Here is a 27918-nt window from a genome sequence, read left to right on the forward strand (position 1 = left end):
TCTCTTAGCCATTTTAAATTAGAAAAATCTGTATATTGTGATGTCACATTCAAGAAGCTTTCCAAATCAGCTACTGCTGAATTAACCATGGAAATGTCGAAGAGAATTAAAGAACCTTCTAGGCATAAGTGAGAGGAATAAAGACAGAAGTCAGGGCCAACACATTTTGATTTCCTGAAGCAGAGCTTGGCCAGCCGGTATTAGGACTTCCGAGAACAGCACCCTGGCTCCTTGGAGGAAAAGGTTCTAAGCACTTTGAGCTGACTCAATGGGAAATAACTACATCCTTGTTCCTTCAGAGTGAGAGACTAATCTAACTTGTTGACCGTAAAAGGGAGCAAGGGTGATACTTAGGTCCCAGATACTTAAATCTCCAACCCTTTGTCTGAAATATAGCGGAGATTAATTTATTGAGCATATTTACTTCCATTTTTGTAAATAAATACTTATTTTTCATATGAATGCAGAGAAAAACAAATCATTTAGCCTAACATAAGACATCTTACGATGAGTCTTAGGACCACGTTTTATTCAAATCTCCTCTCTAATCATTTATGTGACTCTGGATTTGCCTTTCCTTTTCCTTTCATAAAGCAGATTTGCACTGGGGCAGTAGAATCGGGCATGCCTTAAATATTTGGCCCCTTGGGTTCACTGGAGTCATTCTACTTACTGTAAGAGACAGGGGAGTTTGAATTAGTGATTCCTAAGATTCCTTAAGAGGCTTTCATATGCAGTAGTGATTCTGAGCACCAAAGGGTTTTTGTAGATCTGGTTCTACTACAGGCAAAGAACCTAGCCTGTAGTTATGCAACTTACAGGACAGGTTGTAAAATAAATTAGCCACACACAAAGGTAAAAGGTCAGATGCTAATGTGCCTGCAAGTTTGAGATTTTTAAGCCCAGTTCAAATATGCAGATTCTTTTCAAAACTTACCCTAGTCTCACCAGGAGAGATATGCACCCCTACAGTTCCTAATTGTACCCTTCAGATGGCCCTTGTCTATCTTATATTATAGTTATTGTACATTCCTAAAAAGCAGGGTTGTGTCCCACACATCACTCAATTGCCCTGATTGTCTGGCACAATTGTAACTCCATAAATATTGACCAGATGAATGAGATTGCAAGATAGAAGTAAGCAAGAGACGGGACTCACCCAACACATCTTCCTGGGCGCTTACTTTCCTTGTAAGGCGATTTAATCTTCCATCCAGAGGCAAGGCCCAGAGCTTCCATGGATGGTTCTCTACTTTGTTCCCAGGTGTCCATGCTGCCTCAGGCCATGCCCTCCAGATGCAGGAGTCGGCCTCCTTTGCGAAGGTTAGTCAGCCTTGAGGTTCTTGAACTGCTGGGCAATGTTAATTGATATTCCGCAAAAGGATGGATTGACTGGGTCGTGTCTTGTGTAGCATCTCTCACATCAGAGGTGCTCTGTACAAGAGGAAGGAAGGGAAGAATGATTATATGGAAAGATATTAAGCTCTAGTTTCTTAAATACCAACAGAATTTGGTATTTAATCTGCCAGACTGCTGGTGTAGACCACTTGTTCTGCTCTGAGCCCTTCTTGTCCCTTCCATCCTCACATTCAATAATGCCACTTGAATGAGTCCTATCACTTCCAGGATGGTATTTTATAAAGTTGAATGTTTTAGGAAGAAGTAGGGTTCTTTGATCTTTAATCTGGTTTGTAGCTCTGTTTCTACTTACTCTCTCCAGGCTCTGCTTTTCTTCCCAAACCTCCTCCAGGTTTTGGTGTTTGTAAATTGCTTGTTCTTTCATTACTTTTAACATGTGCTCCACCAGAAGCCCACAGTACTCCTGTACGAGGAGCTAACACTGATAAGACAGAGGAGTAAGATGGCATAACCAAAAGAAAAGAAAAAATAATAATTAAACCTGATGCCAAAACAAACACTGACATAAAATTCTGCCTGTTTATTTTTTTCAGAGTTGGAGGAAAATCTCAAAATTTAATAGGCTCCATTGTTTAACAAAATAGCACTAAAATGGCCATAAAAAGTAAGTGTGGGTGGGTGCCTGGGTGGCTCAGTTGGTTAAGCGACTGCCTTCGGCTCAGGTCATGATCCTGGAGTCCCGAGATCGAGTCCCGCATCGGGCTCCCTGCTCGGCAGGGAGGCTGCTTCTCCCTCTGACCCTCCTCCCTCTCATGCTCTCTGTCTCTCATTCTCTCTCTCTCAAAAAATTATAAATAAAATCTTTAAAAAAAAAAAAAAAGTAAGTGTGGGTGTATTTATGTACTATGTATGATTTGTCCTTCCTCCCCTGTTCATTCATTCTTTCATGATAACACACGTAAGCAGATCAAACAAAGGGGCTTTCTTCTTCTGAAGATATTAAAAATGAGAGAAATGGGAAGGGGTCAGATATCCTGCAAAAATGGCAGAAGTGTGACTGAATTGTCTTTAGTGGATACTATAATATTCCTAATTGTTTTGCATGAGAAACATTTAATATATTGGCAGGGTCACAATTCTGGTATCAATCATGTATATTTTAACCTTCAGTATAATTTCATATGTTTGACTTCATTTCCTTAACCCTGTATGTCAAAATGTAATGGTTTCCCAAAGGTAAGATTCTTTGAAGACTTTGCCCTCTATGGCGGCCATACTTTATCTTAACATTTTAGTGATAGTCATTTGATTAATAGAAACAGAGGCTCACTCATGACATCTATGCCAGCAATGAGTTAGTTGTTCACCAAATGATTTTTCCTTTCTTCCCAAGTACACTGCTGGGTGACATGTCATAGTCACTTCTCCAACTGGATGTAGCCTGTAACTGGGTGTTAGTCAATGGAATATGAATACAATGAACAGTATATGAGCAGTCATATATTACTTCCAGGCCTCACATGCACAGTTCTCTCTTTTTTCCCCTTGTACCCATTGAATGGATAAGTCTCAGGATCAAAAAAAGGATCTACAGCCTACACTGCTATTTGGAGGACAGCCGACCTATAAAGCCAGCCAGCCAGGCTAATATGAGTGACAAACTTATTTTGGATTTCCAATCCAAATTTCAAACTTTACAATTTTGACATTCTGTGTTATAGCAGTTGGCCTGTCCCAACTAATACACCAATCTGAGAAAACTGATATTATTCTAAAGATCTTCATGGATGGGAGCTGGAATGGGAAAACCAAGCTACTGGGAATTACTGTGAATATAGAGACCTGCTGTTTTCTCTCTCTGTGTGTCACTCATTCACAAAGCACCAGACTAACATAAGATAGCTGTGGCAAAGGCATTATTGTAAATATTCAATTCAAAAAACATTTAGTAAGCAAAACTATGTGCCAGACACCAACACAAAGGGTCATCTTTACTTAACCACTAGATGGGAGTGGCAAATGGTTCTTATGAAAAGGGTAGAGAGCCAGAAGACAACACAGCTTAATAAGACAATTAACTAAAGGCTTTGGTAGGGGGAAATAAACCAGGCATGAAGAAATGGGAAAGGGAGTTGGACACCAGAAGAAGGAGGTATAGAATGGAGGTAAGGAAGCAGAGCTTGGAGAGATTCCTTGAGGTACTCTGGAGGATTTTTACGGGATCCTGAGGTCCAGCCCAGGAATGGGGAAGAAATAGTAACAAGCACCAATCTGACATCTGATACCTTCAGCCTTCTATTCATTCTTCCCATCTTCTTTAATCTTTCCTCATAAATCTTATTTTCTAACCGTGTAATGATCATTTCATTCCCTTTGCTCTTTTAAAATAAGTACGCTATTTCTTGGCTTTATATACTTTCCATTATAGTTCCCTAAACTGTATTCAAGATAAAAGATGAAGCACCTTTTCATACTTTACAAAGTCATGCTCCATAGTTACACCTCATGGTACACCCCAGGTATCTGGTGGGAATCTTGGAGGGACTGTCAAACCAATCAAGCAAAAGCAATTTCTAGGTCCTTTTCTGCAATGGTGAAGAACAGACCACCATAGAGAGTCTTGGATTTCTATGTAATACTTTTGGTAGGATATTAAAAAAAAAGAAAATTACTGCCTTAATTATTGTGATTTTCTGTAGTTGGCTGCCACTGAGCAAGGTTGAGCAATCTATTTCTCTGAAGGGAACACCCATCTTTCTGGGAAAATTTAGGCACATTCCTTCCTAGAAGAGAAGGGAAAGACTAAGTGGCCTTTGGCAGAATTTTAAGACCTATCTAAAAAAATGACATTTCACAACGATAACATGGTGTGACAGTGAAAATCTTGATTTGACATTGCCCACTGTCTCCAAAAGATTCACAGTGCTTTTGCACATAAATCATTTCATCCAAAGATGCATATTTTGGTAATAGCCTCACTTGTAGAGCCAGGTAAATCAGTCTGTTCGAGGCTTCCTGGGAAATGTTGTAGGCTTAGAATTGGTGCTTTTATCCAGACAGAGCCTGGAATCATAATGTTATCCCTTTTGAGTCAAAAAGCCTTGAGCAGATGAGGTAACTGCCCTCTGCATCTCTGTCTGTGAAATGGGAGTAGGTTGCTAGACCACATTCCCTTCCCCTTCAATCTTTTGATTTTTATCATTCTCCCCAGTAGGTCACAGTGGGTTCTCTTTGTTTCCATCCTCACCCTCAGTGGAGAGGGGTCTTTTAGTGTAGTATTCAGAACTTTCCTAACCTCCCAATCTAAAGGAAACATTCAGTTCCACATCACATTGCTCTGGTTTATTTTGTCCATAGAATTCATCATAACCTGAAACTATCTTTTAAAAATAATTTTTTGGTTCAATCACCAAGCATTTGTACTCCCCCATTCATACACACATTAGAACATAAGCCCCATATCTGTTTGTTCACCACTGTATAGTACAGTACCTAGTACACGACAGTCATTTAATTAAGTGAGTAAATCCAAGATGAGCCATGTGAAGTGATCAGTATTAACTTCTGTTGAACTTCATGGATGCTTCCCAAGAATGGGGGATACAATGTAAAGAAAACTTACTAATGTAAGTAAAAGTAGTACAGTGACACAAAGTCAGGACTGAGGGAGAGGGCAGAGGATGATATGGAAATGAGGATGAGAAAGAAGGAGACCAAGGGAGGAAGGACTCCGTGAGCCCCTGCTGAGAGCAAAGTTGGCAGGGACGGGAGGCAACCAAGGGGAGCAGGACAGAAATAACTACACTTTCCTTTGAACTCCAAGGATATTCCTAGTAGACATGAGTAAGCCAGGAACTATTCTCACTGGACTTCCTAGCCATTTGGAATGGAAAGAGGTGTTTCAGCTGTGATACTTATTTCTAGTGGTGTTGTAAGTATTAAAGTGGGTTCATGTATGTAATACCATAGTACCATGATACAGAGTAAGCAGTGACCTCAACTCCTTGGATCCCTTCTTTCCTGGGCATCTTCAGCATCTTCTCTCCCCGCATTATTCCCTGTCAGCATTCAGACATGTGCTCATGGTTCCTATCTTTTGAATAATCTCTTTGCCCTTGCATCTGTCTCTATTTATCTTTGTTTCTCTGTTCCCCCTCACAACTAAGCTTCTGGAAAACAAACAAACAAACAAACAAAAAACCAAACCCACCCCATCACTGATTGACCTACCACAGTCCAGTTATAGAAACTGCTCTCACTAAGGCCACAAGTTACCCCCTGGTTGTCAAAAACAACAAGCCATTCAGACCCTTTCTCTCCTGCTTCTTTGCAGCATTCAACATTCTTGAGCACTCGCTTCTTAAAACCCTTTTCTCCTGGATTTTTTGGTATCACACTCACGGGGTTCCTCTCCCACCCGGGTCCAGTCCCTCCTTGTCATGCCCCATTGTGGATTTTTCCTCTTCTGCCTGATTTTTAAGTGTTGAAATTCCCCAACAAGGCTGAAGGTCAGCCTCTGACCTTCTTCTCTGTCTTCATTTTTTAAGTATCCTCATCCATTCCTATGCTTTAAATCCATCTGTATTATAACTCCCAAATTCATAGCCTCCAAATTTATATCTCAGATCCAGATCTGTGTCTCCAAATGTCTACTTGACATGTCCACTTGGATGTCCACTTGGACATCACAAACTTAATGTGTCTAAAATGGAACTCTTGCTCTCCCCTCACCCCAGCCCAAACCAATACCCACCTCTTCCAGTCTTATTTGTCTTGGCAAGTGACACCACCATTCACCCAGAAAATAGCAACCTCTCCCTCAACTGCTGTGGCCAATCCATTACTAAGCCTTGCCAGTCTTCTCTCCAAATTAAATTTTAACTCCATCTCTTTCTCTTCATTTCCACTTCTTTCACTCTGGTCTTTCCTCCATCATCTCTCATCTGAAATGCTTTTTATGTTCTTTCAATTTTGCACAACTCCAATTCATTCTTAGAATTCCTATTATATCCTATAATGATAATTTAAAAATTAAATTTTATTATATCACTCTGCAGCAAGTAGAATAACATTTGTCTTTTCCATGGCCCATTCAGAATAATCTAGCCTCAGTTGCTTCTAAAGCTGCATCTCATTTTAGTCTCTTATCCCTTGCCATGCACTAAGCATATAGTCTTTTTCTACCCTTCACATTTGCGTGTACCTATGCACAACCTGTTTCCTCTAGATGAGATATCTTCCCCATCCCCTTCACCTGTCTACTCCAGTAACTCTTCAGGTTTCCATTCAAATATTCCCTGATTCATTAACCTACATTAGACCTTCCCCCATTTTTTCCTGAACTCTGTTCTTTTCTTTCATACAATCTAACACAATTTTTAATTATATACCTATACATATGGTTATCTATATCAATATAAAATTATATGTAGCATATATTTAATATGTATATGATATACTGCATATAATATTACATATACTTCTATATCTGGTATATTTAAATACATATAACATAAAGATATACAGATAGATCTGTATCTGTAATTACACAGCTCTACATGTGATTGTTTCCCCAACTAGACAGTAGGAATTATATGTTTTCCTCATAGTTGTAGATCCCACCCTTGGCACAGTGCATGACACAATATGCATACAATAAATATTTGTTTTGTGAAAGAATATCATTACTTAGTAATAGTAACACAAATATGTTAGTAGTATAGACCCAAATCCCTTTTCTGAGTCCCTTACAGCCAGAGGTGTTTGGGAATTCAGAAATGTTCTGATTTTTGTGCATATATCACATTATAGAACACTCCTGGAAGACCTCAGGGCAGCATCTGTAATCAAACACTAATATTTCCACAGTTCAATGTACAAATATTTATAATAAGTAGAACTAGTTAAATCTCTGAATAGTCACATCAGGTCAGCTCCAATAACATCATCAATGAAGTTGTGAAAACAAAGTCTGAGTTTTCAGAGGAGTTTGGATTTGGGAATTGCCCATAAAGGACTGAGGAGCTGTCCTATCTTTGCCATGATATCTGGCTTTCATAGGAAGTGCCACAGAAGAGCTCACTTTCACCATGTGAAAAAGCACTCTACATTTACTCAGACTGACCCAAAATAAATTTGAACCATTCATGGGGAAATAACTGACTACCCATGGACTCCAGACAGCCTTTACACCATGAAATTCACTCTCACTGACATAACCATCTGGGAGCACTTGAAACTCTACATTTTGCAACAGAGTTAGGAGGAAAAAAAAATATTATAAGGAATCCTGTCCAAAGCCATGGTCACTGCTGCCCGAGATGTATTTAACATTAAAAGTTCTGCCTTGCCTGTCCCTGCCCCTGCAGACACTCGTGACTTACAGGACTCCTCTGCTAATAACTTTCCTGAACTTCCAAGTGTCTTTGTGCTTACATTATAAATGCTTTCACCTTTAAATTCAGGACAATGTTACAAGTTATTGGCTCTTCCTTGTGATGGTTATTTTACTCTAAATTATTTTATCTATAAAAGAATTAAGCATTTATGAAAATTTTCTGCCAAAACATAAGTAATAACAAACTCATAAAAAAAGGGACTATTAAGGAGGAAAAATTCAAGGTGTCTTATATTCTGTCAAAAATATGTCTAGGTGCGTGGTGCCCTCTTTCCTCTTATCTTTCACCACCCGTCTGGGGTGGGGGTAGGTACTATTCTAAAATAAATATTATGCAAGTTTTTGGATGAGAACCTGAATTTTAAAACACTTAATAGATCATTGTAACTTTACTTTAAAAAATGGAAAAATTATTCTCACTTTAGTATTATTGGCATGAAACTTTGACACATAAAGGTATTCATGAGAGTTATTATAACAGAAAAGAAATAGAAAAACAACTTTTCAGGGCATTATTAGCTTACTTTAAGCAACATAAAAAGGTAAAAGAACAGAAGGATTTGGTCAAATATTCATAGGGGAACAAGAAGCATATCATCAATAAGTGGGGCTCCCTTTAACAAACAAAAAAAATTTTATAAGCATCTTTAACTTGCTGCCAAAATATGCATTTTAAAATACATTCAGTAAGAAGACATGGTAATATCGCATCTTTAATATAAACTGTCATGTGTGTAATCTCCCAAAAGGCAATTTTCCAAGATGGTAACATTATTTTTCTTAATTTACCTTCCATGTTTTTAACTGTAAAACAAACACAAGATGCAACTTAGAGACAACTCTATTTTATCTGAATTCAAAGCCACAAAGATGTGTCTCAAAGCTGATGGCCTACCAAACAAGACATCTTAAAAGAGGCAAAAAACCACTGGTGACATTTTATCCAGCCTTAAAGCAGCTGGGACACAGAATTTTGGAGAAACAGGACTTATTTCCCTCTTAAATTAGGAAAAGGGATAAACATGAAGATGCAGTTGAAGTCATTTTAAACTTTCTTTTTAAATTTATTTTTTTAATTGGGATAAAAGAGTCATAATATAAAATTTACCATTTTAACCATTGTTAAGTTTACAGTGTTATAGATTTCAGTACATTCACACTGTTATCCAACCTTCACCACTATCCATTTCCAGAACTTTTTCATCTTCCCAAACTGACGCTCTGTACCCGTTAAACACTAGCTCCCCATGTCCCTCTCCTCCAGCCCTTGACAGGCATCATTCTACTTTCTGTTTCTATGAATCGGACTATTCCAGGTACTTTGCATAAGTGAAATCATATAATATTTGTCATTTTGTGATTGGCTTCTTTCACTTAGCATAATGTCCTCAAGTTTCACTCACATTGTAGCACATGTCAGAATTTCCTTCCCTTCTAAGGCTGACTAATAGTCCACTTATGTATATATCACATTTGTTCCTTCATTCAGCTGTTAATGGACATTTGAGTTACTTCTACCTTTTGGTTATTGTGAACTATGTTGCTTAAACTCTTTTTTTAAAACACATAAAATATTGGCTAGAAAAATTTCGCAACAGGATAAAACTGACACCCTTTGCTTCAAAAGGAAGTCTATTTAGTCAGAGAAGAAACTCCACTTTTTCTAGTAATACTACAATTACCTTTTGCAAGTTAAACGTTGTTTCATTAGATGAAAAATAAACTGTCCTCCTAACTACCTTTCCTCCAAATCGCCAAACTTAGTTTTAGAATTCATGTAATATAAGGATTGTAATAAGACATTCTCCTGCTGTTACTAAATTTGCGCCACTGAAAGGTAACAAGCATTTGCCAAATTCACCAAGCTAGTAACAAGAACAGAGAATAAATCCTTGTCTTATAACTTTCAAGGGAATTAAGTTTACAACAACACTGTGAATATATGTAAGCTCCAGAATCACAACAGTCCAAATACCAGGTAGATTCTAAAATAAAGTTAGGTCTATCTTAAACACCACATAAGGAGGTTTATTATTAAGACTTCACCTTATGGTCCCTTGTAATGAAGTTTTGAAGGACAGACTCCCCAGATTTTCTCATAAAGGGTGTAGTATGGAAGAAATCTTAGGGATCATCTTGGGCAATTCCTCATTTTACACCAGGCCAAGAGGCATTACTTTCCTATCACAGCCAGTTGCTTAAAATCATTTTAGGGATAAGGAGAGAGATGAATTGGGACACCTGGATGGCTCAGTTGGTTAAGCGTCTGCCTTCTGCTCAGGTCATGATCCCAGGGCCCTGGGATCGAGTCCCGCAACGGGCTCCCTGCTCAGAGGGGAGCCTGCTTCTCCCTCTTCCTCTGCTGCTCCCCCTGCTTGTGTTCTTTCTCTCTTTCTTTCAAATAAATAAATAAAAGATATATATAAAAGAGAGAGAGATGAATTAATTAGTAACATGCTATGTCCTATGTATGTCTTCCTTTTATGTCTGAAAGTAGGATTCCAGTATAATTCGATGGTTTTCAAGGCAGCATGCTAGAGTTTTCATTTCATATTTCCAGCCTGGCAAGATTGAGTGCCATGAATTTGTGATTCCTTGAAAGAATCCAAACCTTTCATCTCAGGGACTGCTATTAAAATGGATGTGTTTATCAAAGGCCAGATCTAGTTGATAGCTCGCCTGATTGAATGCTTCTTGGAGATGAACTTTTCATATGGGAGGATCATCACATTGCTCAGTAATACATACAATTACCTTCCCACAAGTCTAGTGCTATTTCCTTAGATGAAAATTATACTGCCTTCCTCATACTCACCTTTCTCCCAATCACTGTCTTAAATGTTGCTGCCACTCAATGTAATTTCATCGTGGAGACATAGAGGAATAACTTTGGGGGTTCATACTTTAAAGAAATCATAATAAGAACTCCACTGTTGCCACTAAATTTATGCCACTCAAAGGTGACAGCCTTGTCATCTGTTTAAAAATTTTGTGCTCAGTCTCTCAAACAATGTCACATTAAAAGTCAGCTAAAAGGAAAAAAATTCATTCCCCTTTTTTTTCTAATAAAGGATTCAATCATTGCAGTGAAAGCTGAATAGCTATTTCTTGCTTCAAAGGGGGAAAAGTCTCTGATCACAATTCCAAACTTACAAAACCAATAAATTAGGAAAATTATTATTTGTAATTGCAAAGGAATTCTTTTTTTTTTTTCATATACTGAGCCTATATTTTACCGTCAGGATCTTGCATGAGATCATTTCATTGACAGAACATAAATTATAAGAAGAACCAAAAGCAAAGGAGTCTGGAAAACAGGGTTCTCAGGCTTCTAGCCCTGATATGCTGGGGAGAGCATAAAAAGCATGAAATTAGATGTTGATAATAGATGGATAGATAGATAAACAAAAATCAGCATTTATTTTCACATTTTTCTTTATTTTGTTTTCCTTTTTGTCTTTTTTTGAATTTGAGTATAGTTGACACACAATCTTACGTTAGGTTCAGGTGTACAACACAGTAATTCAACTTCTCTATATGTTATGCTGTGCTCACCGCAAGCGCAGCCGCCATGTCTGCCCAGACAACGCTATCACAATATCATTGACTGTATCCTCTATGCTGTGCCTTTTATTCCCATGACTTATTTATTCCATAACTGGAGGCCCACTACTCTTCACCCATTTTTGCCCATCCCCCCGTCCTCCTCCCCTGAGAAAGACAAATACCATGTGACTTCACTCATGTGGAATCTAAAAAACAAAACACACAAATAAGCAAACAAAGAAAAAGCAGAATCAGGTCTTATAAAGACAAAGAGCAAACTGATGGTTGCCTATTTCCACATTGTTTCATGCTCTCCCCTGTATATATGGAGAGAGAGAGCCATAATATAGGATATATTCATGTGAGACAGACACACACACATACACACACACACACACCAGTCAAGTTGGTACACACACACATACTTGCTGATTCTCAACTGCTTGCCAGAGACCACGCCACCCATACAGAGTGTTTCCTGTATGGAATCATCTCTAGGTTCTTCCATATATGAGATGGTTATAACACTGCTTCATGAAAGGTCATCCCTCACTTTCCTAGTATACCCTCTTCTTAATGTTATCACAGTTATTCAGCAATACATAGTTTAAACAAACAAAAAATAAATAAATGAACAAGCCAGTTAGGCCTGGCAATCCCACTTCCCATTTATGAATTAGATGAGGAAGGCTTTCTTCCTAAGAGTTTGTCTAGCGCAGCCAGCTGGCTTGCATTTTCAAAGGCAGTTTCAGCACGTGCTCTTGTGTTTGTATCTGAGCAGTCTCTTATTTGGCAACATTTCTTGAATATCCACACTAAAGGGAAACAATGAAAAACCACAGACATTTTCCTGGATGAACATACATTCTAGTTAGTTTCCTGAGCACTTTACATATGTTTACGATCATTATTAAAATAAATATGCAAGGTAAATATTATCCATATTTCTCCAATGCTATAAAATAAAAAGGAGGAATTGTATATCTTACAAAACCCAAACTCCAATCTAATTGCCGTTTATATGGAAACCCAGAGGAAGTACTGCACCCACAGGCTCACTCTAGTACAGAAGTGCTGGAAGAGGATGCGGAACCAAGTAGCCAGGAGAGTCAGGTAAAGGGAAGGACAATTACCATATGATCTCACTCATATGTGGAACTTAAGAAACAAAATAGAGGATCATAGGGGAAAGGAGGGAAAAATAAAACAAGACAAAATCAGAGAGGGAGACAAACCATAAGAGACTCTTAATCATAGGAAACAAACTGAAGGTTGCTGGAGGAGAGGGTGGGTGGGGGGATGAGGTAACTGGGTGATGGACATTAAGGAGGGCATGTGATGTAATGAGCACTGGGTGTTATGTACGACTGATGAATCACTGAACTCTGCCTCTGAAACTGATAGTACACTATACATTAACTGAATTTAAATAGAAAAATTATTAAAAAATAAAATAAAATTCAAAAAAAAAAAAGGGAGGGATACATAAAACCAAAGGTTACTGAAGCACATCAATTATCCCAAGTCTTTTAAGAAAAAACATAACATTTCTACAAAATGCTTGCATTAATGCCTTACAACACTTAAAGCAATATGCCTAAATGAGCATCAATTTGTGCTTCTAATATGCCAGTCTTCCCTTATCAATGGATGGTTTTATGCACTAAATTTTTGACACCACACACATAAAAGCTCCACACAATTTTGACTATATAATCACTTCCAAGGAAAGTTCAGTGTCTAAGGGTAGCTCACTATCATGAAGAATAATGTGATACGGCCAGAGTTCACAGAACTCAGTTATGGCAAAACATAGAGCTCACCTTGCATGGCAAAGGCCCCAACACTCCCATGCTCCTGTCGCTCATCAAGTTTATGGATTGGCCACAATAAATCACTGGTCAGATTTACAGTCATTCTAGTTCTGTCATGCTGATAGCGGACCCAGGCAGAAGGAGGAAACTGAATAATACTCTAGTAAATAGACGGCTAATCTGGACAATGGAGGCCCAAACCACTTTCTCACAAGTGGGAATTTCGAATGGCCTCAGCTGCCTCTTTGTGTCAGCCATATGCTCTTGGCCCTAGTGTCCTTCAAGCCTTTAACTCTCTGAGGAACAAACAATATCAAACACAGGACCTTGCCTTGGAAATATGTTTCTGAAATGAAAAAGATCAACTTAATAAACAATTGAGGCTATTATTTAAGTCTTTTTTTTTTTTAAAGATTTTATTTATTGATTGATAGAAAGAATGCACACCCACAAAGCAGGGGGAGGGGAAAAGGGAAAGGGAGAGAGAGAGAATCCCAAGCAGAGCACAGAGCCCCACGCAGGGCTCCATCTCACAACCCTGAGATCATGACTTCAGCCAAAATCACAAGTTGGATGCTTAATTGACTGAGCCACCCAGGCGCCCCAAGCCTATTTTTTAAAGCAAAAATAGTTTCTTACTTGGAAATGACAGTATGTTTTTAAGTATACAAAATCTTTTTGAATTTTTTTTAATTTGAAAAATAATCTTTAAAATCTTTTAAAAATCTTTTGGAATCTCTGATTCAGCTTATATATTACCCAAACTGCAAAGACTTAGCCCACTTCTCTTCCTAGGGAATGGTATTTGATATTACTGGGTTCCTGTCATTCAGACGTTCATGTCTTAAAATAGTCAGAGACCTAGTTATGTTGCTCCATCATTCTCCCTGCTTCTATAGGCCACTACAGGGCTCCTGCAGACCTCAGAGCCACAGCATAGTAGTATTCCATGGTTCCTTCAGTTCATCACAATGGTCTTCATTTCCAAAGGAAATCTCACCTAAAATTTCCTTACAGTTCTATTCAGCATGTATTGTGATTTTCACTCTGAAGATGTTATGCAGCCAAAATAACAAATTCAAGCAATTAAAACAACAATAGGGTTATTTTGGTGTCATATAGACATAAAAGCTGGTTAGCCATCTACCAACAAGATTGGAATTACTATTATTGAATTTTATTGTTCACCCCAAACCACCAAGCACAATTCCAGGGGGGATAAAGCATCATTTGGCAAATGGTGGCAAGTGGATGCAGATCTTATGACACAAGATAGTGATTCTCAATCATCCTCATTTGTGCCAGCCAACTGGCCCCAGCCATTATAACCATATTTAATGTGACCTCAACCCAATTGCAGCCGCATACATGCAGAGTAAATTTTTGATCCTTTGAACTAGGAAATGCAACGTTACATTGATCAAATAAGATTTTTCCCAAAGCTACAATCGAAGGCAACTCAGGATAGGTAGACAAAAGCAAGAGAAGATGATCACATGGTCTTGTCATAAATCTAGTCGTACCTTCTCCTGAATGAATATACTAAAGCTACATCAAAGGGATTCAAGGGTACAACATACTTTTAAAGAAGATTTTTTTTTCTTAATATGGGCATTTTTGGCAGTTACTCAAGAATAACTCTTAGTCTCTTAATCTTTCGTCTTTCCTAACAACTAATTCTTAACGTAATTATCTCCACACTACTATAGGTAATTGTATATGTGTCTCTAAGATTTAATCATTTATATTATTTTTGTATTAAATTAATGTTGTGGATCTGCCTGTCATCCCCATTCATCAGGAGTAATAACTATGTTGTTCTTACTCTTCCTCCACAAACCTATGTCCTCTGTATTCCCTTGGGGGATAGACACTCAATGGTATTTTATAAACAAAAATCCCAACAATAAAGATACATATTTTAATCACTTTTCTTTTCTAATCTCTGAAATACCCATTTTAATGTTCTGTACATTGTTTCCTATTCATTAATATCATCAAGTCTTTTAATATGACATCAAGAAGAAATATGTAAATAAATACAAAGATATTTCAAATTAGAAATTTTATTTCAACATGTATTGTAAATGCTAACCTCCTTTGTTCCAAATACAAACTTAAGAAAGTGACATTTACCTCCAATTTCCAAGGAAATACCTTTGCTTGCATGTTTATAGTCTGAATGTCCTCTACTAACAAAATTTGAATCACCTTATTTAATTTTCTAGTATGAGTCTTGCTCCCACAGGTTGCCAATTCTCTCTGCTGTGCATGATCTCTTTCTCCTAGTAAACTATGGATTCTTCAAGAACAGGAGTGACATTTAATTCCTATGAACACACAGGGACAGGCAGACTAAATGAAGTTTATTGATGCTTTTACTATATCTTATAAGTCATCCTGGTCTAAAATTCACTACAATAGAATAATGGTAATTATATCATTGCAGTCATTACAGGTCATATCTTTTTATTTCCAAGAAAATATTATAGAGTTTTCATCTAATTTTCTTGGAAAAAGAAGAAAATGAAGTATAAAAACATAAGGACAAAAGTTGGGAAATATTATAGCACACAAAATAGTATTCATATACCATTACTAAAATGATCAAGTGTTTGAAACTAGTTATAAAAGTGCCAAAATATACGGTGACATTTTGCAGAGTCAAGTTCATTTTCAGCTCACTAAAATGTGTATTACCTGCACACATAAAGAATTCATTCTGGTCTATAATGGAATATACTCTTCCACGAAAGTATTACATCTGATACTGTTCTACTGGACTTAAGGCAGAGAAGATGAGCAAGCATTTGGGCCAAGATTTGGAGATTCAGAATCTAGGTTAGATGCAGCTATTCTTTCAACCTGAAAGGAATAAACAACCTTATTTTATTTTTAGGAGCTCATTAGGGCTATAGTAAGCAGAATAATAACCTTCCCCCACCCCACCCAATATATTCCCATCTTAATTCCTAGAATCTGTGAATAATTGTTTTACATGGAAAAAAAGATTTTGAAGATGTGATTAAATCAAGGATCTTGAGATGGGGAGATTATCCTGGATTATCTGGGTGAGCCCCATGTAAAGGACCCTTGTAACAAGGATCCTTATAAATGAAAAGAGGGGGGCAAGAGTGTAAGAGTCAGAGAAGGAGCTATGAGGAGGGAAATAAAGTCAGTGATGAGCGTGAAAGACTTGATTGACCACTGCTGTCTTTGACAATGGAAGAGGCCACCACAGAAGGATTGCAGACAGACTGTAGAAGGGGGAACCAGCAAGGAGCAGGATTCTCCTAGAGTTTCTAAAAGTAACAAAGCCCTGATGATGCACTGGTTTTAACCCAGTGAGGCCATTCCAGCCTTCTGACCTCCAGAAATGTAGAAAATAAAATTATATTAAGTCACTAAATTTGTGATTGTAGCAGCAACAAGAACTCTGGTCCAAATATTGCAATTTTCACATTGAAAGAATTACTGCACAATTTATACCTACAGGAAGACAAAGAGGGAAGGAAGGAAGGAAGGAAGGAAGGAAGGAAGGAAGGAAGGAAGGAAGGAAGGAAGGAAGGAAGGAAGGAAGGAAGAAGGATTCTAATTCAGCAAGTTCACAAAAACACTAGGGTTTCTCAAAAATTCAAAATTCGGGGGATTTTGTAGAAATGAGCTACTAAGAAGAGAAATGTCAGAAGCAGATAAGTTGAGAAAATTCAGGCAAAACAATGAGTGTGGGATCTCCCAAGCACAAAGAGAAAATGGAAAGAGCTTCAAATTAATGAATACAAATGTGACTGAATGGGACTGAACATCACCCATGTTGGGAATTACCAAGCTAGAGAGCATAGTCTCATGTGCCCTTCATGGAGTGGGACTTGGGTGTGTGCACAAGGCACCACCAGGGCCGCAGGGAGTGCCACGGAAGTGCCACGGAAGTGCCACGGACGTGCACACACTCAATGAGTGGATGAAGGCCTGATGATCAGGACCGCAGCCAAATTCTTCTTCCCAGAGACACAGCTGTTTTCTAATTGAATAAATAGTATCCCCCAGTGAGCCCTAGAAACAAGGAGGGCTCCAATCCATTCCAGTCTGCGTGAGCATGGGGAAGGCAAGCAGAGTTAAGATTAACAGCTTACTCATCACTTCTTCAGTACTCCATCCTTCACCCTGGCAACATTCACTCAGAGCCAGCTCCGGCTTAGAGCCAGGAAGGTCAGGTCTTCATTGCCTGCAGCAAATTTAAGCAAGAAGATAAGCGATGTTGCATCACTGTACAGATTTAGAAGAAAGGCAAACAGGGAACTGTCACTTGTATCTCGTGACTTTGGCTAGATCAAACTTTTTTAAGAGCGTTTTTTTTTTATTATTATTATAAATGATCTTGAGTGCCAGGCTTAGGAAATTTTTTGAAGTGGACAAAATGTTTTTGATCCTCTCACACCACTTCTTGGCTTCCTCCCCTGCCCTCTGGCCTTGCTCAGCTCAGAGAGGTTCTCTCTGCATTATACTTCCTGTGCTGTGTCTTGCTGCCAAGGATCACCCCTCATCAGGAGTAAGGGCCCCATTAATTCCCAGCTGCTTAGAAAGTGCTCTGCTCCCCAACTCCATCCTCTACTGTGCTGTAACTGTTAGCAGGCTAAAGTCTTCCTCCTCAGGGTGTCCTGCCCTTTAACATGCAATGAATGGGGGACACTTCCATGGTCTCAAGAAACATAACTTAGCATAAGATTTTCACCAAAGAGGCTTCCCGTCCAGCAGAAGTCTTATTGTGGTTTGATAAAGGCCACTCCTCTGCAAGTCCTGTCCATGTGAATGTGACACTCCAAGAATCAGAGAGATAGCATCATTGCAAGCCGAGATCAAATCATGTACTGGAAGATTCTCTCCATTGGCTTGCAAATGAACAAGATGATTGGAGGAAGAGTGAAACTATATTATGTCATGAACTGCTCTAGTGTTTTTTTTTTCCTGTATGTGAGGTTCAATTTTGGAAGATCCAACAAACATCCCTGAGCTGTGCCATGCTTCTGTAAAGTTAGTGTTTTCCTGCTGACAAAGATGTCCTTTTGTCCTTGGAAAGGATTCTAATAGAATTTCACTGGATTATGAACAGATCTGCCAAGGGTATATTTTTAGTCACCTTTGGAGACTTCAGTATATTCTATACCAGAATCTCCAAATTCTTAAATAGATTATATGCAGTTGTTTTGTTTTGTTTTGTTTTTAGGAAGTGATACTATTTTCAAAAAGATACAAACTGTGTAAATGGCTGCTGCAACACAGAATGTTGTGCTGATCCAAAACATACCAGTTAATAGGAAATGCACTTTGGAAAATAATTCCTGTAATGTAAATAGTGTCATCTTCCTCACAGCTGTTAATGTAGCAATGGCACGTGTGGCCTGGGGTTGGCTCTCCAAGCCCTGGCAAGAGGTTCATTAGTGAAATAGGGTTGTTTAGGTAGGTGTGATTTGTCAATAGATCTAAGGTGGTATATACAGTAATCATTTTTGTGACTATAAGCACTAGAAAAGCTATTTTAAAATCACAACTGGGTAAAGATAAAAACATAGACTGTAATCATTGTGGTTGTTACCTATCATTTTAGATCTATTCTTTTGTTGGTTGCCACTAGCAACAAGAAAATCAAGCCGAAGAAATTTTAATCAAATAAATATTGCTCTTTACCTCCCTGATCATATACTCTGTTGCACTGAAAGGTAGGCAATTTCAATAGAAATCAATAATCTGAGATATGAATTCTTTGGATGGGACTTTTTATTTATCTTAAAACAACAGTCATCAATCATAAAGATTAGGTTCTTGGAGCTATGAAAAATAACCTCCACTGAGCTCAAGAGCATCTTTTTGCTCTGCAGCATGTGGAACAGTGAGATTGGCTTCTCTAGCCCTCATAAACAGAAGCAGAGATAAAATTAAATATCCAGTATTTGAACCAGAAATTGATCTGAGCTCTAACATTGCTGATTGCAACCCTGAGGGTTTGTTGTTGTTTTTTTTTAAAGTAGCTCTACACTCAACGTGGGGCTTGAACTAATGACCCTGAGATCAAGAGTCGCATTCTTTATGGACTGAGCCAGCCAGGCACCCCCTGCAGGTTTTGATCATTAGAACGCAGTGAAAATCGAAGGTGTCTTGAAAGAAAACCTTAATTAAAAAAAAAAATTGTAATAGCACAAAAACGATAGAACTGAAGCTCCTCTCTTTTTTTGGAAGTTACTCTTAATTGAGCATTAATTATGCCAGGCACTGTGCTAAATGTTTACATAACTCCTTTAACCATCACATGTCTACAGATACAATCTTATTTTTCTTTTCTTATACAGGGGAAACAGAAATTCAAAAAGGTTAAGTAATTAGTATCAAGTCAGGTGGCCAATGAATGGCAAAGGAGAGTAAGGCTTAGTCTGTGCTTCGAAAGCCTTCTCCTTCCAGTCTGCCACACGGGCTCTCTGAAAATGCAAACGCTACTAGTCACTCAGAGTTTATTGTATTACAGGTCAAGGAGGGAAGAACACAGAGGACCTCTATGTGCCAGCACTTTATATGCATTATTTCCTCTAAAGCACACTGTAACCTTGTGAAGTAGGCATTAAAAATATTGACATTCAAACCCCTCAAGGGACACAATCAAGATTACAGAAATACTAGGTGGCACAGCTTGTATTTGAAACCACGTCTGTCTGACTCAAAGACACATTCTTTTGGCTCTCTCCATGCACCTCTACAAAGTGGAGCCTTAGATAATGCTGGTATTTGTGGACTGAACGAAAAGTCATCTTAGATGAGGATTTTTTTATTGACTGTAGTTAGCTTCAGAGGACAATATTAGTCTATGGCATAGCTGAATCCATATATATCACAAATTTCCAGATAACAAGTTCTATATTTTCTACTTTTCAGTAGATGTCACAAATCTCTTTTAAACACTTTGGGGGAGGGGTGTTTCTTATTTGACAGAAAGAAAGAAAAAGAAAGAAAGAAAGAAAGGAAGGAAGGAAGGAAGGAAGGAAGGAAGGAAGGAAGGAAGGAAGGAAGAAAGAAAGAAAGAAAGAAAGAAAGAAAGAAAGAAAGAAAGAAAGAAAGAAAGAAAGAAAGAAAGAAAGAAAGAAAGAAAGAAAGAAAGAAAGAAAAAGGAAGGAAGGAAGGAAGGAAGGAAGGAAGGAAGAAAGAAAGAAAGAAAGAAAGAAAGAAAGAAAGAAAGAAAGAAAGAGGGAGGGAGGAAGGAAGGAAGGAAGAAAGAAAGGGAAGAAAGAGAAAGGAAGGAAGGAAGGGAGGGAAGGAAGGAAGGAGGGAGGGAGAAAAGACACAATGAAGCAAAAGTATGTTATGGTGAATTATATAATAAAATGCAATTGCTTATGCATAAGCTATTCAAAACTTTGAGAGAGAGAGAGCGAGCCAGCATGAGCAGGAGGTGGGTGGAGGGGGTTGCCAAGGGAGAGGGAGAGAGAGAATCTTAAGCAGGCTCCACACCCAGCACAGAGCCCAACACAGGGCTTGATCTCATGACCCTGAGATCATAACCTGAGCAGAAATCAAGAGTCATATGCTTAACCCAAGCCAACCAGGTGCCCCAACCTATTCAAACTTTTATTGAGTCTTATGACTGTCACTTAAGAAAAGAAACTAAACAAAAAAATCCAAATTCTAATGAAAACTAACACCAAATATTCATTGATCAAATTATCATTTTCCATAGCCCAAATTGTAACTTATATTCTTACAAAAGTACACAGCATTTGCAAATTTCAACAGCATGTTAAATGGAAGCAAGAACATGTAGCCCTCTCTTCCAGACAATACTCTCCTGGAGACCCTATATTAAGACCAAATGCAGCTCTGCCGGCACTACATCTTTTTTTTTTTTTTTTTTAAGATTTTATTTATTTGAGAGAGTGAGTGTGTAGGAGCAGGAGGAGGGGCAGAGAGAGAGGGAAAGGGAGAAACAGAATCCTGGCCAAGCGTGGAGCTCAATCCCAGGACCGTGACATCATGACCTGAGCTGAAGTCAGACTCAGATGCTTAATTGACTGAGACACCCAGGTGCCCCAAGCCCTACATCTTGAATGGAATCCACACGCATCTGTATATTGTTGTGAACCAGCAAAGATAATGGCAATAAGAAATGAGGAAGAGGTTTTTGTCAACAGTGCTGAAGGGCAAAGAGAGAAATTGGAGGCATAGAAAAGTGGCAGGCATTTACTTTATTTTGAGCAAGATAAGATTATACTCAAATTTTAAATTTCAAAATGCTGTTAAAAAAATAATACATGCCTCAAAACACTACGGTAAAACAAGAGTGGCGACAAAACCCTTCGCATGACCATATGACCCAATGACATCCTGTAGCCTCAGCCCAGTCATCCTCACAATGGCATCCCCGGACCACTCAGCTTCTTCCCCTCTGAGTCTTGGCTTTGTTAAATTTCTCTGTTGTTTTTCTTTAATTTCACTGATTTCTATTATAATTTCTTTCCCTCTATTTATTTCCACCTTACTTCACTTTTCATTTTCAACCTTCTTAAGATGAAACCTTAGAACTTTGATTTTAGACCTTTCTTCTTTCCTAAAATAAACATTTAAAGATTAAATTTCTAAGTGCTGCTTTTACTGCATCTCACAAATTGTGATATGTTGTCATTTTGTTATCAGTTTGAAATATTTTCTAATTTATCTTATTACTTCTCTGATCTGCAGATTATTTAAAATTTGTTTAATTTCTAAAATTTGAGGATTTCAATTTCCAGTTTAATTGTTGTGGTTAGGAAAACATACTTTGTACAGTTTTAAGCCTTTCTGATTTATTGAGGCTACCATTATTATAGCCTACCATTATTATCATGTACATTTTTAAGGAATACATAGTTTGTAGCTGCTGGGTGTAGCATTCTATAAATATCAGTTACATTCTGATGGTTGGCGGTGTTGTTCACATCGTCTATGTCTTTACTGACTCTTTTGTCTAGTTGCTTCTCAATTAGTGAGAGAGAAGTACTGAAATCTCCAGATATGATTGTGGAATTGTCTGTTTCTCCCTTTAATTCTGTTGATTTTGCTTCAAAGGTTTGGAGGTTCTATAATGAGTCATGGTGGTGTAGTAGAATAGAAATATTTGGTCTTTGTCTCTGGTTCCTGGCACAGAACTCCTAAAACCTCTGGAATTCACCATCTTTTGTATGCTTATGAGATACACATGGCAGGGATCGAGATAGCTTCAGGATTGGGACTGGCCACCAGAATAGCTAACCAAGTGATTAGACGGAGAGAGGAACTGGAGATTGGATCAATCACCAATGGCCAATGATCTAATCAATCGTGCTTACATAATAAAATTTTCATTAAAAAACTGGGTTTGGGGAACTTCTGGGTTGGTGAACACATCAAGGTGCTAGGAGGGTGGCATGCCCAAAGAGGGCATTAAGCTTTGCCCACCTTCCCCCTATACCTTGCCCTAGACATTGCTTCCATTTGTCTTTCCTGAGATGTATCCTGTATAATAAAGCCATAATTGTTAAGTGCTTTCCTGAGTACCATGATTCATTTTAGTGAATTACTGAATCAGAGGGAAGGTTGTACAAACCTCATACCTTGTAGTCAGTAGAGCAGGAGTGTAGGTCTCCTGGGGATCCCATTTATGACAGATGTCTGAAGTGAGTATAGGATTGAGGGACTCAACCCTTAACTCAGTCCAAGTAGTATCAGAATTCAGTTGAATTGAATTGTAGGACACCCACTTGGTGTCAGAACATTGGAGAATTAGTTGGTGTCAGGGAAAAAACTACACAGGGGTATAAATATCTATATTTGCTATGGTTTCCTCTTGAAGTGATTCTTTTCTAATTATGAAATATTCCTATTTATCTCTAATAATACTCTTTATCCTGAAGTCTGTTTTATATGACATTTGTATGGTATATCTTTCTATATCCTTATATTTAAAATGTATCTCTTGCAGACAATATATAATTGCATCTGGCTTCTTTTTTTTGATCCATTTGACCTTTCCTGTGTCCAACATTGTCTAGTAGAACTTTCTGTGATGATGGAAATGTTCCACATCTACACCATCCAATATGAAAGCCACTATTCACATGTGGCTATTAAGCACTTGAAATGTGGCCAGTGTAACTGAGAAACTGAATTTGTAATTATATTTCATTTTAATTAATTTAAATTTAAATAGCTACATACGGTAGTGGCAGTCATATTAGACAAGACAGGTTTAGTTCATTAACTTTTAAGGTAATTGCTGATATGGCTGGATATAGGTCTACCATTTTGCTTATTTTCTGTTTTGTGTTCCTCTTGGATCATTTCTATTGATCTATCACCAAGTTGTGTGACACTTTACTTTACCATATGAGGTTTAGCTTCCCTGCACACTCCATTCCTCTCCTTCATCATTTGGAAGCACATAGCCAACATTCAATATTCAGCTCAATGATTTTCAATTCTTTGAAGAAGTTCCTGGATTCCCATATATGAACCAGATCATTCCTCCCCTTGTTTCCTCTACTATATTGTACACATTTATCTCTCCTGGTACCTTTAACTTTATTATTAGGTTATAGCCCTGTCTCTCCCTCCTAGTTACCTATGTCTTATTCATCTTTGGTCTTTGTAGCACTGATTTGTTCTCTTAATACTGTACTGATTCTTTTGTCAATCTCATGAAATCATTTTGTAAATCTCATGAAAAGATCCACTAGAAGGAAAACCATTCCCTATTAAAACTTTTCTTTGCCATGGCCTGGACAGATGTTAATAATGCTATTCTCAGCTTCATCAGACTGAAAAAGTTATGAAAGAATTGCCTCTCAGAAAAACTCCTAACAATAGCACATCCTTTGTCAAGACAGTGCCTTGTTGCTATTAGATTGAATTGAAATCCACATCAATGGAAATAATTTAATCAGCTAAAGGGATTCTGGATTCTAGCAAAGAAGAGAATGTAGGATTCTCTCAGAGGTTGTGAAATTGGCAGCAAAATATTTGATATTCACTAAGGAGACAAAGTCACCTGTTGATTTTCACTGCATGTAACTGGAAGAATAAATTGAGTAGACCACTTGGCATAGTCTCTGAACTTCAGCAGGTATATCAGAAAGAACAAAGGCTCTGAAGTAAAACAAACCTAGTTTTGAATCCCTGATCTTCTATTCACTAGCTGTGCAGTCTTTGAGATGTTCCTTAATCTCTTTAAGACTCTGCTTTATCTATAAAATATGAAAATGGATACTTAATTTATGCCATTGTTATAAATACTTAAAATTATATATATAATTTTTTATTGAGGTATAATTAATATTCAATGTTATATTAGTTTACTCCATGCTCATCATGATAAATGTATTCTTAATCACTTCATCTATTTCACCCATCTTCCCAACCACCTCCTCTCTGGCAACCACCAGTTTGTTCTCTATATTTAAAAGTCTGTTTTTTCATTTGCCTCTTTTTTCTTTCTTTGTTTTGTTTCTTAAATTCCATATATAAGTGAAATCATATGGTATTTGTCTTTGTCTGACTTATTTTACTTAGCATTATATCTTCTAGGTCCACCCAAATTGTTGCAAATGGAAAGATTTCATTCTTTTTATGGCTGAGTAATATTTCACTGTGTATATGCACCACATCTTCTTTATCCATTCATCTATCGATGGACATTTGGATTGCTCCCGTATCTTGGCTATTATAAATAATGTTGCAATGAATACCAGGATGCATATATCTTTTTTAACTAGTATTTTTGTTTTCTTTGGGTAAATACCCAGTAGTGGAATTACCAGGTCATATGGTAATTCCATTTTTAATTTTTGAGAAACCTCCATACTGTTTTCTACACAGTGGCTGCACAAATCTGCATTCTCAGCAACAGTGCAGGAGGGTTCCTTTTTCTTGACATCCTCACCAATATTTATTATTTCTTGTCTTTTTAATTCTAGCCATTTTGACAGGTGTAAGGTGATATCTCACTGTGGTTTTGATTTGCATTTAATTTGTGTCACTGTTATAAGTACTTAAAATTATATATAAAATGCCTGGCAAATAAAGTTTGCATTGAACAGATAGAAAACATTAATATCATTTTATAAGCATTCTCATTATTATTTTTATTTATAGTATACATTTTGTCCAGTTCATTGGAAACAATTTAGGGGATATATTAAGGCTGACTTGATAACTACTCTTGGCAATATATTTTGCTTTGATAACTACTCTTGGCAATATATTCTGCTTCGCACAAATTCAAAAATCTCCAGAGTTTTATTTTATTGTATCTATTGCTAGGATTTATAAATCAACCTATATGAAAGGAATTTCAGACCAAGAATGATTCTTCTGGATCACATGTCAACAATAGAAAATGCTGTCACTTACCAAGAACTGAACATGTGCCAGGCATTATGCTAAATACTTTACATGAATTATCTAATTTAATTTAATCCTTACAATAACCATTGGAGGCAGGGGCTATTGCAAAAGAAGAAAACAAAGCCTGTGAGAGGTTAACAACTTGCCCAAGCTCATACAGTTAAATAAAAAGCTGTGATTCAAAGTCCTGTTTCTAAAGCCCTTATCCTTTAATTACCACCCAATACTGTTTTCCAGATGACCCAAATCCTCTGTTATCTATTCTTGCTATACCTGGAGGCCAATCCAGGGTTGCATCTACTTAACAGTGAAGGCAATAGTAAAACCAACATGAACCAGAAAAGAAAATGCCTTGCCATTAGGAAACCACATCATTTTAAAAGTGCTATGAATTAATGTTTCTAATAAGGCAGGGGTCAACTGATATTGGTAGGCATTAGCAGTCCTAACACTAGGATTAGCATTCTTCCAAACATGTTGCTTTGTATTTCACTATTGCTCACAGAGGTTCTCCTGACGGAGCTGTCCTTGCACCTGTTTACCAATGGAGATAAGAGAACCTGCTCATACTCACACACACTGCTCACACAGAGTGAATCACCCTCAGAGCTAGTGAAAGTACAAGTTCTCTTCTTCATCATAAGACTTCTTTCCACTTTGTTGCTTTAGCTTAATGAATGACAAACTTCAGTATAAAAGAAAAGATGAAGGGGGCACCTGGCTGGCTCAGTCAGTAGAGCATGCAATTCTTGATTTCAGGGTCCCGAGTTTAAATCCCAAGTTGGTCATGAAGCCTACTTATTTTTTTTTTTTAAATGAGGATTAAAGGGAGCTATAGCAGATACTGAGATCCACATTTGTAAATGCATTAGGGGACAGGAAACCAATGTTCTAACCTGAGGACTTTCTAGCTGAATTGCAACATTCTCTTCCCCCATATATCTGAAATTGAAAACAGTTCCGTGGTCCTTATTAAAATTAATACAAATATCACTCTTGGGCGCTGGGTGGCTCAGTTGGTTAAGCGACTGCCTTCAGCTCAGGTCATGATCCCAGGGTCCTGGGATCGAGTCCCGCATCGGGCTCCCTGCTCTGCGGGGAGCCTGCTTCTCCCTCTCCCACTCCCCCTGCTTGTGTTCCCTCTCTCGCTGTGTCTCTCTCTGTCAAATAAATAAATAAAATCTTTAAAAAAAATATATCACTCTTAAAAGGCACACTATAACAAGGCTATAATCAAGGCAAAAAGGGATTTTAATTGGCATTTCCATTGTTCAAGAAAGGAATGTTGGTTTTAATTTCTTAATTTTTGGAGTGTGTGTGTCTAAGTGATATGAATTGAAGTTCTAAGATTTAAGTTTTACTAAACTCTTCTTAAGAAACTATCACTACAATGATCATTTGCAGTTAATCAGAGAAGTTCAGAAAGCCACTAATTCCAACAGAATTCCTGTGTCTCTTGCTATGAATCAGGTTGCCCCTAAGTTCCCACTTAACACAGAAAGGCTGTGTGTGTGTGTATGTGTGTGCATGCATATCTGAAAGAGAAAAAACAATTTCATATTTTTTAGAGTCTGGATTTAGCTATTTTTTTTCTAGTGGCTCACCTAATATAAGAAAAATGGCACAAGAAACTCAGTAGAAAATTCAAAGAATGTTTCAATATTAAAATATACAGTTTCAGGGCTCATATTTTTGGTTTCCAAAATCTGAAAAGATCCTATAAAAATTATTTATAGATTACAGTATAAGGAGAGAAGGAACTAATCTACCTAATGTACTTTCTTTGAACAATAAAGACTGACATGGATGTTTAATAAGGTATAAATCAATAGAATGTAATCATTTTACATCTTTTTAAACTAGGCAGACTAGGATTTTCTTGATTAAGAAAGACAAAAGGACACTTGCCCTATCGCCCACCCCGCCCCCCCAAAAATCAAGGGAAAGTTGAGGTAAGCCAGAACACCCAATAGAGTTGTACATTTTGCGCACTGTTTAAACATGCCTGACTAAGGGGGCAAGTGGGTTTGGAAATCTATGCTCTAGTTGCGTAGCTGGACTCCATGGCTCTCTGGAAGAATTTCTTTGCAGGGCTAGGCTGCGTCAGGGAGAGCACATCTGCCCAATGGATTGCTTGTCCTGGAAGAATTTCTTTGCAAGGCTAGGCCACGTCAGGGAGAGCACATCTGCCCAATGGATTGCTTGTCCTGGAAGAATTTCTTTGCAGGGCTAGGCCACATCAGAGCACATCTGCCCAATGGATTGCTTGTCCTAATTTATACACCCTGAGAGAGCATTTTTTCTAATTTATGAAAGGCCCTGTAGAGGCTAGCTGTGGCCAGTGAAAAGACCACATTCTTCATGATATGCCTTTTCTTTGTTTAAATCTAAAATCGTTTGTGCTCA

The 27918-nt window shown here is 37.8% G+C and overlaps 1 protein-coding gene across 2 annotated transcripts in view; it reads right to left on the bottom strand.

Moving 5' to 3' along the window:
* The window catches only part of SCEL (sciellin), a 311451-nt gene that overhangs the window by 153201 nt on the left and 130332 nt on the right, over nucleotides 1-27918 (bottom strand). For both annotated transcript variants that reach the window (XM_054506373.2, XM_064585976.1), the window contains exons 3-4: nucleotides 17250-17341; nucleotides 1160-1434 (exon numbers count right to left, since the gene is read on the bottom strand). In XM_054506373.2, coding sequence (XP_054362348.1) covers nucleotides 1160-1272 — 113 coding nt within the window. In that variant the 5' untranslated portion in view covers nucleotides 1273-1434; nucleotides 17250-17341. The remainder of the gene's footprint in view (nucleotides 1-1159; nucleotides 1435-17249; nucleotides 17342-27918) is intronic.

This window comes from Mirounga angustirostris, unplaced genomic scaffold (genome assembly GCF_029215605.1).
Source record: "Mirounga angustirostris isolate CCGP_5_RB_7025 unplaced genomic scaffold, mMirAng1.0.hap1 SCAF_3, whole genome shotgun sequence".
Taxonomy (NCBI): domain Eukaryota; kingdom Metazoa; phylum Chordata; class Mammalia; order Carnivora; family Phocidae; genus Mirounga; species Mirounga angustirostris.